Source organism: Rhynchophorus ferrugineus, unplaced genomic scaffold (genome assembly GCF_030347505.1).
Source record: "Rhynchophorus ferrugineus isolate W39M unplaced genomic scaffold, kcgeb_rfMv2 rfM1, whole genome shotgun sequence".
Taxonomy (NCBI): Eukaryota; Metazoa; Arthropoda; class Insecta; order Coleoptera; family Curculionidae; genus Rhynchophorus; species Rhynchophorus ferrugineus.
The window spans coordinates 37,814,594-37,833,339 of record NW_027472580.1 but is presented as its reverse complement, the minus strand read 5'-3'; the positions used below and the strand labels follow the sequence as shown (position 1 = coordinate 37,833,339).

The 18,746-nt window shown below is 30.6% G+C and overlaps 2 protein-coding genes across 2 annotated transcripts; one reads left to right on the top strand and one right to left on the bottom strand.

The window, feature by feature from the left end:
- Positions 1–86: 86 nt before the first annotated feature.
- On the bottom strand, positions 87–7,916 carry SMC5 (Structural maintenance of chromosomes 5). The gene is made up of 18 exons (XM_076404885.1): positions 7,624–7,916; positions 7,383–7,572; positions 7,247–7,333; positions 7,004–7,184; positions 6,827–6,944; positions 6,675–6,770; positions 6,426–6,619; positions 6,190–6,368; positions 5,871–6,126; positions 5,580–5,805; positions 5,414–5,529; positions 3,932–4,077; positions 3,618–3,880; positions 3,399–3,565; positions 3,146–3,336; positions 2,944–3,090; positions 460–607; positions 87–410 (listed from the first exon to the last, which is right to left on the bottom strand). The coding sequence occupies exons 1-18, from the start codon at positions 7,809–7,811 to the stop codon at positions 193–195; spliced, it is 3,111 nt and encodes a 1,036-aa protein (XP_076261000.1). The 5' UTR covers positions 7,812–7,916; the 3' UTR covers positions 87–192.
- A 929-nt stretch (positions 7,917–8,845) lies between these two features.
- Positions 8,846–17,721, top strand: LOC143203263 (uncharacterized). The gene is made up of 7 exons (XM_076415448.1): positions 8,846–9,005; positions 9,066–9,305; positions 9,417–9,762; positions 10,402–10,501; positions 15,282–15,374; positions 17,367–17,525; positions 17,590–17,721. The coding sequence occupies exons 1-7, from the start codon at positions 8,846–8,848 to the stop codon at positions 17,641–17,643; spliced, it is 1,152 nt and encodes a 383-aa protein (XP_076271563.1). The 3' UTR covers positions 17,644–17,721.
- Positions 17,722–18,746: the final 1,025 nt, after the last annotated feature.

Below are 18,746 nucleotides of genomic sequence, written 5' to 3'. Positions count from 1 at the left end.
ACAATGCAGCTTAATAAATAGCCTACCTTTAACTAGAGCTATTTTAAGTTTTAAAACGTTTGGAAAAATTAAATAAAAAATAAACATTTTATTTATATTATAATTTTTATTTAAAATTATCAAACTTGTATAAGTATATAGTATATACATAAGTATTAAATTATCGGAATGTCTGTAAGTAGATTGTATACACTACATGACCTGTAGTGGATTGCAAAATTTGGAGGCACTCCATTTCCTGTCACTATTAATAAATGGTCCGTTGTGAACAAAATGTACGAACATCTTTCGCGGGTAAGAGAGGTTTGGAACCAGCTTGGGAGTGATTATAAAATACTGAGATGTATCTGCTTGACAGGTTGTCTGTACAATTAATTCAAAAATTCGACGTTCATTGTTAGAATCCATACCTAAATAAAAAGACATTAAAAACAACTGTTATTATAAATTAGAACGTACCTTGGTTAATTTCATCAACACATCTAAAAGGAACTGGAGTTAGTTCTTGCAGTGATAACATAAATGCTGCGGTTGCTACAGCCCTTTCACCACCACTTTGAATTGTAGCAGTTAGTTCTTGTAATGGCTCACCACTTCTATAAGATACCTGAAATGTTAAATTAGTTGTATAAACTAATTAACGACCATGAAGAGTTTTTTTGACAACAGGAAATATCAGACAATTCATAATTACATATCTGCACGCTACACATTACCTTTAAATATTTGTTCAGTGTAGAGACGCATTACGTAGACGTAGACCTCGCTACATAGCATAGAGTTAGTAAAATCTTTGACCAGCATGATACATTTTGTAGCCAATTGCAGTCTGTTTGATACTGCAAGTTATTTTGAAAGTAAGAATTTATGAAAACTGTGTTTAACTAACGAGTTTAGATTTATTTTATTCATAGATCAGCATATAGAGCGATTAAAACCGTTAATTAATTTTGAAAAATGTACTATCTGGCAACCATTATGAGAATTTATGGGCGGGGTCAACGAACAATCAATATTAAACAAAAGCAGACAAGACAGGTTTGATTCGCTTAACTATTTGGATAATTTGGAATGCATATAAATCACAACGTGCTTATAGTACCGACTTTAAGATGCAGCTTGCTATTCGAAATTGTTTACAAATGCGGGAAAGCACCAACATCAAAAACTTAAATGAGAATTTCGACACGTTTGAACCATTGCTCAAAAACTGCAAGTTAATATAAGTGAAATAAGTTTTAATCATTAATCTAAATTAACTCAGTATCTCAAAATTATGAGCGCATTAGCGGCGTTGAGTCAATTTGAAAGAATACATTGTTGTGTTGAAAACTATCAGGATGTTACAGATTCTCCGAGTTCTGGAAAATGAGAGGAAAAATTGTACGACGGCTGCGACCTTGTTTTATCAGTAATATATTTAAAAAGTGAAGAGAGGCTGCTGTTGCTATCTGTAAACTAGCAATTTCTTTTAAAAAAAAGTTGGCATTTGCATAAATTGCATTTTTCACAATATTTCATTAATCTTTCAAAATTAGAGTGGTGTTAAAAAAAAATGGACGGAGAATTCCAAGAAAAACGAAGTGAATTATTGCTCAAAGACTTCAAATTTCTTTTCGTATTATCAATTCGAAATGTTTATACAAACTTGGCAAGATCCGGAGGCAGATAATTGTTTCTACACTGAAAAAAGGAGTGAACATTGTAAAAATTCTATCAATTATTAGAAAGGTCTTAGAAATGAGACTTCAAAGAGCTCGCGAAGTGATCGAGAAGAACCGGCATAATTTATTTTGCGCCAATTTATGGAGGTTGTTTTTACTGGTTTTCACTCTGCTTTTTTCCTCACTTTGGGGTAGCATAGAAAGCTAAACATATTCTAGCAATTCATGAACTTCAACTTCATGAATCGAGTGTGCGAGTCTGAAATGATCTATTAAATTCATTTGAGATTCAAGATGGTGTTCACTAAGGAGATGTTATCTCTCCACTACTTTTCCATATAGTAGGAGACACAATTATGTGAAAAGTTTGTAAAACCAGATATGATACATGATGAGGCTTCTATCATCATTCATTATATATTTCACATTACAGAACCATATAGCTACAGAAAAAACTAAAGTAAATATCAATGGGATCCAGTTACAGAAAGTACAGGAGTTTAAGTATTTGGGATCAATAACACATAAGAAAAAGTTGGCATATAGTTGAATTGATCAAGTTGCAAGAGCTTTTCCTTCTTTAACATTATGCATGTGGAAGAGAAGTATTACAATTAAGACTAAAATCGGCTCCTACTGAACGCTTATCTTACCAATCCATCTGTAAAGTTATGAACCTTGGAAACTGTTATAGTGTAAGTTGTAAGCTGGAGGTCTTTTAAATACATTGCCTAAGGTGAATTCTACATGTTTATCTCTGAGATCACACAAATGTCAATAATGATGTCGTTTGTCGATGAAGAACACATTTAACTCATATTACAATGGTTTGGACATGTCAGTCGAATAATCCCTCTCCTTTCATTTCAGACTTCTCTGGAGAAATCGGCTTTTTTTAGGTGGAAGCTCTGAAAATAGGATATTAAAATTGTTCGAGATGAAAACTGTTTCAATATTCTAAGTGCAGCACCACCAACAGAGAGACGGTTGAGAAGTTATGAAGTCATAGTAGAGTAGATTTTTCCCGAGCGCCGCCTATGGATTGATGATAAATTCGAAATATGCAACCATGTTTTAGATTTTTTCTTGTTTGCTGATTCTGGTTCTTCACAAAGCAAATATTGCGTTAAGTGAGGTTTAATTTATTACTAAAATGTAAACAGTATCATCTATTATCATAAGACAGTGACATATACTGTTAAAATAATAACATCATATACAGATAAATAAAGACAAAATTTATGTTCTAGTATATTTTGTAAAACTATAGAATACTAACCTTGATCGAGATACCATAACCCGCAAAATTTTGATCATCATCTCCTTTATAAATTGTTACTTCGCCGGCACACCCCAACCGTTCAAAAGCAGCTGAGAAGCGTGCGTTTATGGAAAAAATCAATTCGTTCAAGGGATCTAACCAGTCCTAAAAAAGGAAGAACTTAACAAGGGTAAAACTTATAACTAGAATAGTGCTTTACTTTTTTTAATTGTTCCATTTTTTTCTCAACTGCATGTAACTCATTGCCCCTTGATTCTAGCTTTTCGGCCAGATCTTTAATTAATTTTTGCCCATTTTGATATCTTTCAAGCTCCTCACTATCAGCAGTGTTTAAGCAGGAAATCTTGGTTATAAAATTTTCTCTCTGGTCATTTAATTCTTGCAAGTCATCTGAATGATAAAAAATATTAATAGAAAGGCATGTTTAATAATGATAAAAAATTATATATTACCTGGCAACTGGTCAAATATTTCTCTAAATTCATCAAAACCATCATCACTAGGAGCAAAGCCATTTGATAATGATTTTGCTTTTTGTAATTGAGCTTTTCCATCTTGCATTAATTTGTTGTACTTATCAACAATAGTGTTAAAAGTATTTTCGGCCTCCTTCACCTTCCTATTAAAAAAGAAATATTTATATCCTAACTATAGATTATAAAAAGTGGTACCGTTTAGCATCACTTGAATTATTTTCCAGTTGATCTATTTTTTCTCTAATCCAAATTAACTTTATGAAGTTTATACTGTTTTTCTTAAAGAAATCTTTCAACTGTTGCATTTGTGTTTTCAATATTTCCTGTAATAATTTAACATTTCTAACAAGACGTTTCAATTTTTCTTTCCCTTTCTCTCTAACTTCATGTGGATCTTTGAGGCTATTTCTCATCAGTTCTATATTTTCTTGTACCTTGACGATCGAATCTTTTATATTCTATAATAAAATACATTGAAACATAGTTTACTTATGTGGGACAAAACTTACGTCTGCTTCCCGTTTTTGTTTTAGTATTCCATTTATTGTTTCTCGATAAACATTAATTTTTTCTTGTACTCTTGTGATTTGAGCATCTATATTTTGTATTTTCCCTTGAAGTTCTTGAATACGATTGTGACTCTCTTCAGAGCTTCCTAAATTAATATGTTAATTAATTAGTTCGTGAAAAATTAACCTGTTTAACTAAAACATAAAATGATATTTAAACTTTTACTCAAGATGATACATGATTAACGATAAATGAAACGGAGTATTACGAGAAATTTTGATGTGATATAGAAGTAACTTCTGAAGCGATCATTCCCAAGTAAAGAATAGCAATATAAATACTAAAGTTTAATTTTGACCTATTTAGGGAACCGTTGTGGACGAACTCAAAATAGATGTCTTATTGCACACATATTTTAGTTTCAAGAGCCGCTATTGTGTTAGGTTCCTGTCTTGCTATCAATCATATATATACGTCTATCAGAACAATTATTTTTAAGACACAAATGATCCATTCCATGACTTGAAAATATATTTGGGCCATATTCGCCAACTGACAATTTATGGTATAACTGGTCAAACTACTCCGCTTTTCTCTCCTCTGAATTGGTGTGTGAAGTAGAATAATCAAAACTAAAATTTTAACTTCTGGTGTTTCTTTTTGACGAATAAATGTCAATGCATTTCAAAAGAATATTCCACGAAACTCGATGAGAAGTTTTAGTTACATGTAAAGGAGTTAGCCATCAAACTCATTCTATAGGTTCGAGACCAAGACGGTGTTTTTTTTGGTGGCGGAAAATGTACTGTGGTACCTGGTTGGTTACCGATGCCAGGTTTATACGTTTGATGGCTCAATCCGAGTGCGACCGAGGCATCCAATTTGTATTGGTACTCGGACTTGATAGTTGATATGAAGTACACCAGCTTCATAACAGAACAATAATAACCGATTTCTTTTGGTTTAAAATAACCGATATGAAAGTGGACAGACGTCCATCATGCCCTATAGCGAACGTCACGGTGGATATTTTCTGTTTTAATAAACCTATGCAATATGCAATGGAATTATTGAAGATTGAATTATTCGGATTTAAGTCGTCGTTCCATACCTGATGCTTGTCAAATAAAAAAATAATTTCATTAATACCTCACAGCTTGTTTCATTCCATTTCAACTTTTATCCTCTATTCTTGAAAAACCATATTCATTAAATAATCAAACAAGCCAAACAAGATTTTAGGTACCAACATATTTTACTGATATCAAATTATATTAACTATAGAATATTTGTTTCGCCCAAAAAATATTTATAGTCACTCAAATTAAACTTTTTCGATCACCAAACCCTAGCGCGATCCGGTTCAATCTTACAGCCGCTATCGACTAATATTTAATTTAAGTGATATACTTTAGAAAAAATTGTAATATATATTTTACAATGCTTTCTAAGATTATTTCATATCATTAACGTTGTTTTACCTCGAAGAGTTTCTAACTGATTAAAATCCATAACACAAGAAAATCCACCATCACCTTTGACCTCGTTTTGTGTGGTGCTTTTTTGGCCTGAATATTTTGAATAATTAATTCCAAATCTAAAAGTTATAATTTCAAAAAAAGTCAAATTATTTGTGTATTTCCAAACCTAAAGACATCGCTGAAAAACACATTAATATTCCTAGGGACCCGTTCATAAGTTGAATTGGTGGAAGAATCACCTAAAGGAATATTATGTAGTTTGTATGTCTGACATAAATAATTCATTATTGGATCTGGCGCAGAAAACAGCGTATTTAAATATGTATAAAAACCATATTTTCTTAATTGTTCTAGAGGAATTTCAGATTGCGGCCTATTAGTTGAATTATAATCTAAAATGCATATTTTAAAGTTAATATATTTAATATTTGTGTATAAATTTAATAACATTGTATACCTGAATGTAGTACATTAATAGAAAGTCTTTGTTTTTCTCGTAGACAATGTATGAACATATTCATGTCATTTTTATCTGTACATGTAAATGCCATTCTATCTCTACGTGGAATTATTGATTCTATATATTTTGCTTTATTTCTCTCAAACACATTCAATTCCAGCATTATAGGCTCAAATACATCACCTTTAAACTGATGCCTATTATTTCTAAGCCACATCACAGCTGTGTATGCGTCTTTGCTGAGTCTTCTGAGCTGTAATAGGAAAAATTATTAATATAGTTAATTAATTTATGATAGAGTGGTCTTTTTCATTACTTGTTCTAAACGTTCCTGCTTAATGTTTTCTATACGTGTGATATCATGTTGTAAACTCCCAAGTTTTGTTTTCTCTTCAATTAGTTCATGTTCTAGCTGTGTTTTGTTGATTCTCAGCTGATTCAAAATATTGGTACATTTTGAAATTTCATTAGTACCAGTAACTTTTTCTTTTTCACCTAAATGACAAGATATAAGATTAAGACATATTTTATAAATAAATAAATTATTCTAACACTGTGCCAATTTATTCATTAATATTGTGTGCAGTTTCTCCTTATCAGATAATTTTGATAATGCTTCTTCAATTTGTTGGTTTCTATTTTCAATCTCTGATAAGCCCATACTAATCTCATCTTGGATTTCTCCAATGCTGGAATTAGCAGTATGAATCTTTTCACATGTCTGATCAATATCTCTTTCCAAGTCTCTAAAATAATATATTGTTAAAATACTGACTATACCTGATGTATTTATCCAACAACCTAATGGCTTGTATAATAGTTGTATCATTCTCCTTTATGCAGTTGCTTTTTTCTTTATAATCACTAATAAGTCTTTCAATAGGTTTTAGTTCATTCCTGAAATAAACATTTCTTTAAAACAAATACCTGTTATATTTTTTTGCTAATTTTACCTGTAATTTTCTAAAACCTTTTGGGCACTAAATTTATCTTTTTTTAATAATTCTATTTGATTTCGTGTTTCTTCAAATATTATCCACTCTATTTTTCTTTCTAAGTGAGCAATTTTCCCTGGAAGTTATAATACATTTAAAATATTTAAATTTCAGTGAGTAGATTGTATCCCATACCTTTGTATTCAAGCACATTGTTAAAACTAGCTACTTTTCCTTCTAATCTTGAATTTGCATCTTTAATTTCCTGGAGTTCTTCAGCAAGTTTCTTTATATCCTCTAATTTTTCTTTATGAGATTCCCTCATAGATATTAGTTCAGTTTGCTTTTCAATTAAATTATCTTTGCATATAGCGATCTGAAAATATAATAATTGAATATTTATCTATAGCCTGTTGTTATTGAAATAATTAATTATACCTGTGTTTGCTTTAAAAGTTCTTGCTTATTTAATTTGGCAAAATCAGCCACTCTATCCTGAGGTAAAAATTGGCAAAGATTATCAACCTATAAAAACTAAATTAATATCTGAAAACAATTATGATAAATGTTATACTTGAATATTAAGTTGTTTAGTACAGTGATTTATATCTGCTATTGTACATCTTTGTCCATTCATTCTCCATGTTGTTCTATCATTTTTATCAAACTCCCTTGTTATCTTAATAAATGAGTTTTCTTCCTCTCCTTGTAGATATATATTTATTGTAGCTTTTTCACAGTCCCGTTTCACATACTCTGAAACTCTATCAAGAATATAATTTTGTACTTTACCCTTATATCTATTATAGTTATACTTTGTGCCTCTTCCTATTGTTTTCACTTTACCACCTAGACCCAATATAATAGCGGCAACTATTGTGGATTTTCCTGTTCCATTTGGGCCGACAATCATATTAAGGTTTGGCCCAGGCAACATTTGTACGTCCCCATATGTGACAAAATTTCGCACCTCAATTTTTCGTATATATCCAACTTTGTACATAATGTGAGATAAACTTGAACATAAGAAATAATTACCTCAAGATAAAACTTATTCGAAACTTAATTTTAAGGTTACAGCGGAAAATGAATGAAGGTGATCCATGTATATGCAACCCTGATTTTTAATTAGAACAAAGCTTATAACCAATTTCGAATAACAAATAAACGAGAAATACTCTGATTAGAATAATTGCCTATTTAATTAAATCAGTTAATTTTGATGCTTTATACAATATAGTTAATTTCGATCCAATTCTATCACGGAAGTTTTTAAAGAATTTTTTTTATTAATTAATGATACTTTACTATTATTAAATATATTTGTTTTTCATTATTTTGTTCTGTTAAATTATTAAAAATCTCAAGATAATAACTGTTGTACATTATTTCGGATAGATAATTTCGGTTTGTTATATATAATTTTAATATTGTGGGTTGTGTAGGCAACATATTATTATTATAACTAATATGTTTCAATCGATATCAAATCACAACAGTAGTTCAGAGGCGGTCGTTAATTATTACATTTTTAATTTTTATTTTCAGTAAGGATATTATCTAATGATTAATCAAATTAACTAAAAATACATTTTAAAATGGTTTTATCATAATGAAAATTTAATGGGATCTTTCTATATATATATATATATATATATATATATATATATATATATATATATATATACATATATATATATATATATATATATATATATATATATATATATGTATATATATACATATATATATATATATATATGTATATATATATATATATATATATATATATATATATATATATATATATATATATATATATATATATATATATATATGTATATACAACCTATTGATAGGATGTTAAAAAATTGTACGACACTGAATAATAATATAGGATGTTTTATACACGGTAGGTGATAAATAATAGTAATTTAGTTAAAATAGCTTACAAAAAGCTTGTCCTTTAGTCTAAATACATCCTTCACTTTAAAAGTTATGTATACAGAACGTCGGTTATTTAAAACATGTAAAATTATGCTTATTTTTAGTGGTTTATGGCATTATGACATTTCAAATGTCATTTTAAAGTTCTCTTATTCATTTATTTCCTATTTTTTTCAGTTATTATATACTTCATGCGTTATATCATTTGATATTGTAGCGGTTTCACTTTTAAAGAAAGATGTTTTTCAAGGTAATGTTTTACGATACATAAAGAGAAAAAATACCAATTTTGTTCAAACGATCATTTTAGCTTTAGAAGTATTTTCGCGTATGACTTATATTTTCCTAGTTGTTGTTAAAATGTTTCTAGTCCAAACGAAGAAAATAAAAAATATTATAATAACTATGACTTCAGAAGAAGAAAAAATACACAAACAAGCTAATTATCACTTAAAAAGTATATATGCATATCATGTCAATTACTGTCGTTTAATAATTTTCTGGATTGTCATATTCTTATATGCAGCTGGTTTAATCAATATAGGAATGGGTAAGTTGCTATGTATAACATCAATTAAGTCAATAATAATTTAATATAGTTTAAAGTTCTGTTGCAATGATGATTTGAACCTATTTAAATCTGGCATATGTATTATTTCAGGATTTAATCAATATTTTAAATGGGTTGACTCAGTTCACAGAAACGATACAACTCAAGTACCAAGACCTCATGCTGTTCCGTTTTGGTACCCGTTTGATAAAGAAAAACATTATTATATTGCTGTGTTTTATCAAATTTTTCACATTTATCAAACATTTACTGTAAACAGCTCTATCCAGGCTTTAATGAACTCGGTAATGGTGTTTATAAGAGCTCAGCTAAAAATGTTACAGTACCAAATTAAGATATTCGATTCTGAAAAATTTGCTGAAGGCGGAGAGGACAACACACATTTTCCTAAGCGAAATTTACGAAATTTGGTTAAAAAACATCAAGAAATTATTTGGTAATAGAGATATATTGTTATATAAGAATTATGGTGTGTATTTTTTTAAAATGTTTTTTTAAATTCTGGATTTTCTGCCATTTAATCATCCTAAGATGCCTGAAAAAGACAGCAGAGCGAAAACCAATAAAAAATGATAATCGTATATCTAATACGTACCTCTATGAACTAGCGGTTTCATATCTACATAGCCGCAACTCGATTTATGCTCTTTTCGACTTATTTTCGTAAATACTTTCCCAACAATTAATAGGATACTTGTTCCTGAATGTTTAAATCGAGCGGTCTTAACACTTTTATGCTAATTTCATTGTAATTCTTCAAATGTTGGATAGTCATTGGGAAATGAAGTTTCTGGAATGTTAATCGCTGGTTGAGGTTACTAAACCGACATGCTATTTGGTTGAGCGCTACTTTATTTTTTAAATTCATTTGTTTTTTTTTTTGGATGGTTTTCCATCCTGGCTACCCACTAAACAAGGGTTAAAATAATGGATATCGATTTCTAGTTTTTTTAAAATTTATTTAATTTACTTCTTACATTGTGTTATTTTTTACTAGTAAACATATGTATCTGTATGTGCATATTGTTACGTATATTACTATTTTTTATTGTCCTAACTTATTCGTGTTTTGCAGGTTAGTTAGTGAATTAAATCAGTCTTTTACAATAATTTTTGTTCTGGAGTATTGCATTACATCATTACAACTAGCAACTACATTAATTCAGCTTATTCAAGTAGGTAAAACCGTAATATCAGTTATATTTTTTATTCGTCCCATGTTTTCGAATTGTTTGAATTTGTATTACGTTTGAGATGACTGGAAGAGGTTTGAGGTGAAAGCTTGAATCTAGGATGAATAATATTTCCAGAGTCCAGTCTAGATACATATATATTATAGATACATTTTTATTTAACATCATTAGTTTTAGTTCAAATATTGTCTCACTAATAAAATTAAATTCACTAAGTATTTTCTAAAAAATTTATTCATGCTTCTAAAATATGTAGCTTAGCATCAAATACTTGTTTGTAAAGTGACCATTTAAAAGGCGCTTATTGCGTTTTTAAAGCGTAATTTAAAGGCAAAATTGCTACAGTATATATTAATCAACAAATTTTCTATCTTTCTCTACAACTTTTTCTGGTCTTTCTGGTTTTTTCTTGTCAAATGCCGATATCGTGTCCAAAGAGCAATATCGGCCGTTTACTCGTTTTAGCCCTTATTCGACGTGAACAAATGGTAATTAGAAGGTGCGTCCATGTGTAGTGCTAGGTGAATCTCGTTAGTGAGTGCGCCACAAGACTTTATGGCTATGAATATTCGTGCTTCGGTAGGAATACCGAAAAAATTATATTTTTGGTCGATATATTTTAAAAAAATATCAATAGTTAAAATAGAGTATAGAATTTCACATTCTTATTAAAACCTAGGGTTTTGAAATATAGTATCGAATTTTTTTCAAGATTCTACACCCCTCCCCGTTATAAAAGATATTGTTAAAAAGAAGTATCGATATTTTTCTCCGCGGCCAACATCCCTACTTTTTTTAAGTCAAATCGTCAAATTAAATATTTAGGTTAGGTTGTATTACATTTCTTGATATTTCACATTATGTCAATATATCAGTTGATTAAAATATAGCAAGCCCTAATAATATATTACTATACTATTATAATACTATCAGGGGTGTGCAACTGCAATGGTAAGTAGTGGGGCAAAGTTTTGCTTAGTTCAATCATTAGCGGCGCTGACAACGTGAATTTGATTGGTTAGTTTAAAATAGTTATGTAGAAACCTGTAAGGAAAATATTTTGTTTTGATTGGTCTGCCATTTTGCCTCATTATTTTGTGACGTCACATTTACTGGCCAATAGTATTTAAATGAAAATCAAATTTAATTTTTAAAATTAATTTATTAAAATAAAATCCTATACAAATATACATAACTGTAAACAATATAAATATATATAAACAAAAAGCAAAAAAAAAACAATTATGAACTCTATTCTAGGCAATATTAAAATATCTATAATTCTTCTATAACGCCTTTCCATATATGTTTAGTGCCATCAATTTTATGGGATCTATTAGAGTTCTAACTTATTTTGATATATTGAAGGTAAACTTTAAATCCTTCCTTGTCGATATTACATTAACTTCATTAAACCAAAAATACAATCACACCTCATAATAACTTAAAATTTGGTCTTGAAAATCATTATAGATTGGACAGTTGAAACACTAAAAATTGATGTGTTTTTTAAAGATATTTAGATTTTAGTGTATTTAATCTGTGGAGCTACTTAATATAGAATGTAGACAAATATTGCATGTTGTCTCTTTTTCAGAAGTTTTGTTAAATAGGCTGAAATAAGACAAAATACAATATTAGACTCTTGTTTTTCGCAGAGCAAAATTCTCTGGAACTGAAAATATGGACTCAACTGGTGATTTAACAACCTCAAGTGGTACTACATCTCCTATTAAAAAAGAATATAAGTTATCTAACACGTTCATCTTCTTTACAATTTTCCCTGGGAGAATGATGTGAAAAAATTGAAGTGATGAGCCCTTTTAAAGAATTCTCGAACATACTAGGTGAAGGATGCTGTTTCTATCTCCATGACCTCTAATAGATCCAACAAAATTCTTTAAGCAATCTTGGTTAAGATTTGTTAAACAAATGTAGTTATTTGTAAATTTAGACAAAATAGATTTCTTTAAGGTAATAAATCCCCTAAAAGTAGCAATTAAATTTTTAATTGATGGCACCGTAACAAATATTTTCTTAACAAGGCAATCAAATTTAAATATATAATTCCTCTACTATAAAATAATTGAACACTGATTGTTTTAAAAAGTTAAAGTATTACAAATATTTTAGGGATAATTATTAAGTAGATTTTAATTTTCTGTAAACAAACAATATATAAACAGACATGTAGTAGATAGATAATTTTATATGTACCTGATAAAAACAATGTTGGATATGCATTTACCCTAATACCTGTTCGTGAAGGAAGGGTAATTCTAAATGTTTCAGTAAAATGTCTGTAACAGACACCATAACGTTGATATATTCGCATTGTGGTTTATCCAGGTAACTTACTACTATTTACTTGATCAACCCATCTTTGGAAAGGAGCGAGATCATTCTTTGGGAAACGATGTCTAATTTCCGTAGTAGTTTTTTACCCCGGTACACCACATCTTTTACTACACTGACGCATTGTCATCAAATTTTATATTATTACTCCATAATAATTAATGTAAAACAGAAAATATGCATAACGTAAAACGAAAATTTCGTGATCTAAACAAAAACCAAAACCTACAAACAACAAACATAAAAATGGACGCCCATAGAAAATGCTGACTTCACACAATTTGATCGACCAATCACGTTTCATGTTAGTGGCGGCACCAGGAATTTAAATTAGCCAATCACAATTTGCGATCGCAGCGCTACAGTTGATTGAACTAAACAAAACATTTCCCCAAGGTCGCCTATACCGTGAAATTTCTATTTTTTCTATGAATACTATTACAGTAATATATTATGCCTATAAATTAGTTTTAAAGTATTATTTTAAATTTAAAGCTTTATTGTGGAAAACTTGTCCATCGATAGCCGCTTAAAATATATATATATATATATATATATATATATATATATATATATATATATATATATATTTTAAGATTATCCACGAATCGACCTTTTTTGATACTTGCATAAGAAGTGTATCGCTGCTCAAACAGTTAATGACTCATATATCAGGACAATCAGAAAGAGCAGGGTACTTAACACTTTCATGTCTTCACCGCTTTTGCAACATGTGGTAGAGCGTTGTCATGCTGAATAATAACTCTGCTCGTATTCCGGTCATTTCTTGTGTAGTGCTCGGATTATATGCATCATTTATAATCTATAGCGATTCCCATTGATGGTTCTAGGTTCTATTAAGATTATGTAGCTCATGGTACTGAGCTACTTTTGTACCATATCAAAGTGATCCCATCAAACACAGAGCAGTAGCATGGAGCTATAGATATTCGGTATTGCTATAGAGGATGATGCATGACCAGGTGGTCGCTATTATTTTTTTCGTCTTAGATTATCGTAATGAATTGACTTTTTATTATTAATACGTTGCAAAAACTATCCGACTTTTTCGTTGCAATAGTATTTCACATATGATCAAAAGCCTTTCAGTGTCTCTTTAACTCAATACAAAATATCTAAACTATCATTTTCATTTTATTCAATTGATTGAAAATTGTTTCTTATATTACTACCAACATTTCTGGATATTTTTTTTGTTTTTTATACGGATCATCGCCGAGTAATGCCTTCATGTCGTCGTCCTTAAATTTTGTTGTCTGTTCAGAAAGGTCTTTGACTACGGTGTCAAAATCACCACTTTTAAAATGTCGCAACCAATATTCAAATGTTGAAATCGGTGTAGCATGGTTGCCATAACCTTCATACAGTATTTTTGAAGCTCGTCAGTGAGGTTTCAATATGAAGTTGGTTACATACATTTGTATTGCCCAATTGCCACAAATGCGATATTATCGATTTTTTGCATTGGCATATTTACTGTTAAAATAGTTATAGCATATGGGGGACTTGCTTATGATTAAACAAGATAACTGAACAGGAAGTAATTGAAAACATCCGTACCATAATTACCAAATAGGAAGCATAACTGAAATGCACATATGCACAATGCATGCGCCCATGTATTATCGTATGGATGATGCAGAATACAAAGCATCAATAAAAAAAACAGTAAAACAACCTAACCTAACAGTTGATGTTGACAGTTGACAAAATCGATTATTTTAACATTTCAAGTGGGCATGCGGAAGGTAAAAAAAGAATGAAAATATTTATTAATCGAATTTCATTTATTCAATGAGATGCACTCATTTCATTGTTGCTTGCCAGGCAAAAAATAAGTTTTCCCTATTGTACTGTAGCTGGTGATGAAAATTGAATTTACTATTGTAATTCCAATCATGGGTTACTCTATCTTACTAATTCATATATAAAGAAACCGAATTGCGTATTGTCCCCATAGAGCATAACAGACGCAGAGTCATCGTCATGCATGACAATGTTTGGTGACATGTAGCGAAGGTTGCGAAGGATCTACAGTTGCAGTTTGAATGGGAAATTGTGCCTCATCCAGCGTACGTTAGCTACAGACACCCTTCTTATTACTGTTTATTTGGATTGATGTAGCATGACTAGCAGAGTGGCTAGTACATTGTTTTTGAAGAAGTGAAGAAAATTTCTATACGGTATCACCATGTTGCCAAGAAGATGGGAACAAGTTATAGAAAATGATGGAAATTATTGATTAATACCTATTATACCAATTTTTCTCATTAAATAAAACAATTTTAAAATGAAAAATTTATGAAAATACATACAGTCGCCTAATAATTGGTTGAATAATTTCTGATAATATTTAAATCCAATGATGACTGTTTTTTTATTTCAGGGTCTGAAAATAGCTTTCAACATAGCGTTTTTTATGCATTGTTTCCTACAATTATTAGCTTTAGCTTGGAATGCAAATGAAATTTTATTGGAGGTAATCAATTTATTTAGTAAATCCAATAAAACAGTTAATGCACGCCATCAAAATGTTGCCGCATATTCTTAGATTTTGGCTTTTGGTTTGCAACGTTTGCCGGTTTGTAATCACCAATTATTATCAGCAATATTTTGACGAATTTCGTAGACATTTGATAACACTGTCGATCAGTACCAACACAAATCGAATTTTATAGACTGATTCGGTTACATGTTTATATGCGTCGGGAGCATAAATCAGCAATCTATAATTTTTTAACTAGGGCAAATCCGCTTCGAGTTTAAAACGAATTTTATATTTTTACAAAATGTATTTGGTACTAATTTAGACGTTATCTATGACGTGCATTGATTGTTTTATTGGGAGGACTATATTTATATATGTATTATTATTTGTGTCTGTGGCTTGTACAGGGGCAATGTTGATATTTAGAACGCATGTTCGGAAACTTCGTGGTTTTTATATATTATTATATTTAACTCAGGATTAGACGATCTGATATCACTTTCATGATAGTACCAGTACAAGGACTTCTTTTTGCCTAATTGGAGCAGTGTGCTTTATGTATTTGTCTGAGATACCAACAGGATTGAGGGATTGTTGGGATATGCGGAACTACTCACTGGATATCCATAAAAATTACCACTTTCTAAATATAATCACGAAAATCTTATCTAATACAACCAGGATTCGGCCTAATTCCTGTCTGCTTTTCTCCTGTTTCTTCGTGGGCTCTTTGAAGCTCCATTTCTATAATTTTCCGAAATAGTCTTCCAAGAATTGTTAGGAGAAGTATTCGTCGATATTTTTTACTATCTTTACTAATGTTTTTAAAATATTGAAAAATAATGAAAAAATACTGGCGGTACTCTATCCAAAGCAGAACCTAAACGCGTTGAGATAATATTACTTCATCAGCCTCGATCATTTCTGCTCTTAGTTAGTTGAGTCCAGGGTTCTTATCATATTTTAATTATTTCATGGTTGTTTGTTTACCAAATATTGGTTGAGTTGTTAAATCCTGTGATAGTAGCTGCATAAGTACACTGATCATACGTCCATTATGAAAGTTCTATTCGATTTTTTAATACTGTCGTTGGAAGACTTACTCTTGCTACTCAATATCCCAAGTGTTTGGTACGACGTCCTACATCATTCCGGTAAGCTTCTTTTTCTACCTTGTTGCTTTGCCTAAGATCTCTATGTATTCTCAATTAGTGTTTTTTTAAAGTCGATGGGTTTGGTTTGGTACCATTTGTCTACCATTGTCTTGTTTCTACTATTGTGGGCGTCCTTTAATATTCAACAATTGCGTCAGATGTTTTTCTTCCTGTTCAGATATTTTGAATTTCACCAAAAGAAATGTCGATGCCAAAAAGTGGCTTTGAAGTCGTATTTGCACTATAGCACGCGGGAGACTTCAAGATATTGTTGGGTCCATGAATCCTTTTTGCTTGGCTGTACAAACTTATTATCACTCAAGTGTTTTTACGACCCGGTATTTTATTTTGACGGCCCAGTAGCAGATCGCGAACCGGCAAATGGGAAACACTGATCTACGGTGAAATCTTAATACCAATTAACAAATACATAGGTTTTTCAGAAATTTTTGCGCAAATATTGTCATGAAATTGTTTTAAATAAGCAACATTATTTTTGTTGGTGCAGTGGTCAAAGTGCAGGACGGTTCTATTGGTATGATAGTTCCGGGTTCGAAGCCTGTTGTAGCATAGCTGTGAATCTATGTATGTGATTGTCCATAAGATAAAAGTGGAAAATCTGACAAGGAATCACCCCAGTGATGGCAGTAACCAGGCTGGGTAAAACTGAATGTCTTCTGAGATGATCTCTAAATTGGTCACTCGCCAATTGGCAGGCTTAATGCCAAGCAAAAAGGAAACTTAAAAAATAATATAATTTTGATAAATACTTGAGGTTGACAACAGTCTGTACACAGATATCTTGTACATATTAATTTTATTTCTATAGAGTTCCATTGGCACTACTAGAGCTTTATTTGAAAGTCCTTGGTACCAGCATGATAAGGATTGTCAATACATGGTAAATTTCATGTTAATGCGCTGTAATAGACCTCTAACAATGTCGATTGGTCCATTTGGTTTAATGAGCATTGATATGGCTTTATCGGTGAGTAATAAGCTAGTATAGTCTCTAAAAAAATTACCATTCATCACCGTCAATTTATTTGCAGAGATTGAAGTTATCTTACACTTGTGTTACAGTCTTGCAGGCAAGAACGGGTTAAATCAGCTGGCATTATTCACTATTCTGCACTATTTATTGATAAATGAGAAACATGTAACTAGTAATAGTAATAAACTAGCAAGTATTTATATTTTTTATTTCACATTATGAAACAGAGATATTTGTAATTTTTTGGAACAGTTCTGTTGAACTACTTAGAATTGACGTCAAATTACGTTGAATTGTTGGATATCAGTGATACATGAAACTGACATCGTGGCGTGAATGTCACACCCACTCTGAAAAACTATTGTATCTGCCAATCACCTGTTTCTGGAACCAATAGACATTTATAAGGGTTTTTTTTCCTTTTCCAAATAAGCTAGAGGCCAGGCAGCGACAATAAAACGTGAAACCTGATCTGCCAGAGACACAAAATATCGTCATAAAGATATAAAAATGTAGATATTATTTATGCAGATATTACAAAACGGTATTTTTGGAAATAAGTTAAACTTAATACTAATAAACACTATAAAATATACAAACATTAATTAATTAACAAAGGACAACTTTTTAGAACAAACATTTGCGACTATCATGATATATTATTAATAATTATTTATTTATTTATTATTTTAAAAGCCTATCAGCCTCTTGGGCTATTTAAGGTCGAGTTACAATGTATTTTTAAATAAAGTATACAAAAATAACAATGTCATTCAAAAATAATATACTATACAAATTACAATATAGAAGAATTACAAAAGGTGCATCAATCCAGCGGCCGTTAAAAAGTTGAAAAGCATATTCAAATGCTTGGGTTGGACCAGTTGTTTTAATGATCTTGGCATTCCGAGCTGCCGTCTCAGTACCTCAAACTTTTCACACTCCAGAAGGATGTGCCTGACGCTCTGTTGTGTTTGGCATATTCGTAGTCGAGCAAGGATGCTCAATTGGAACTTGGTGAGATTGTTAATATTAGGAGATTGGTGAAAAACCCCTTTGATTTCCACAACTTTTTATTTTCCATAAGGAGGTCCCAATTTAGTTGATCCAATTTTTTGTATATAATTTTTATATGTTTTAGCGTCTTTTTTACTGAATAGAACGCTCAGTTTGACGAAATCTTGAAGAGATAATTTATTCTTACTCCCCTCCTCT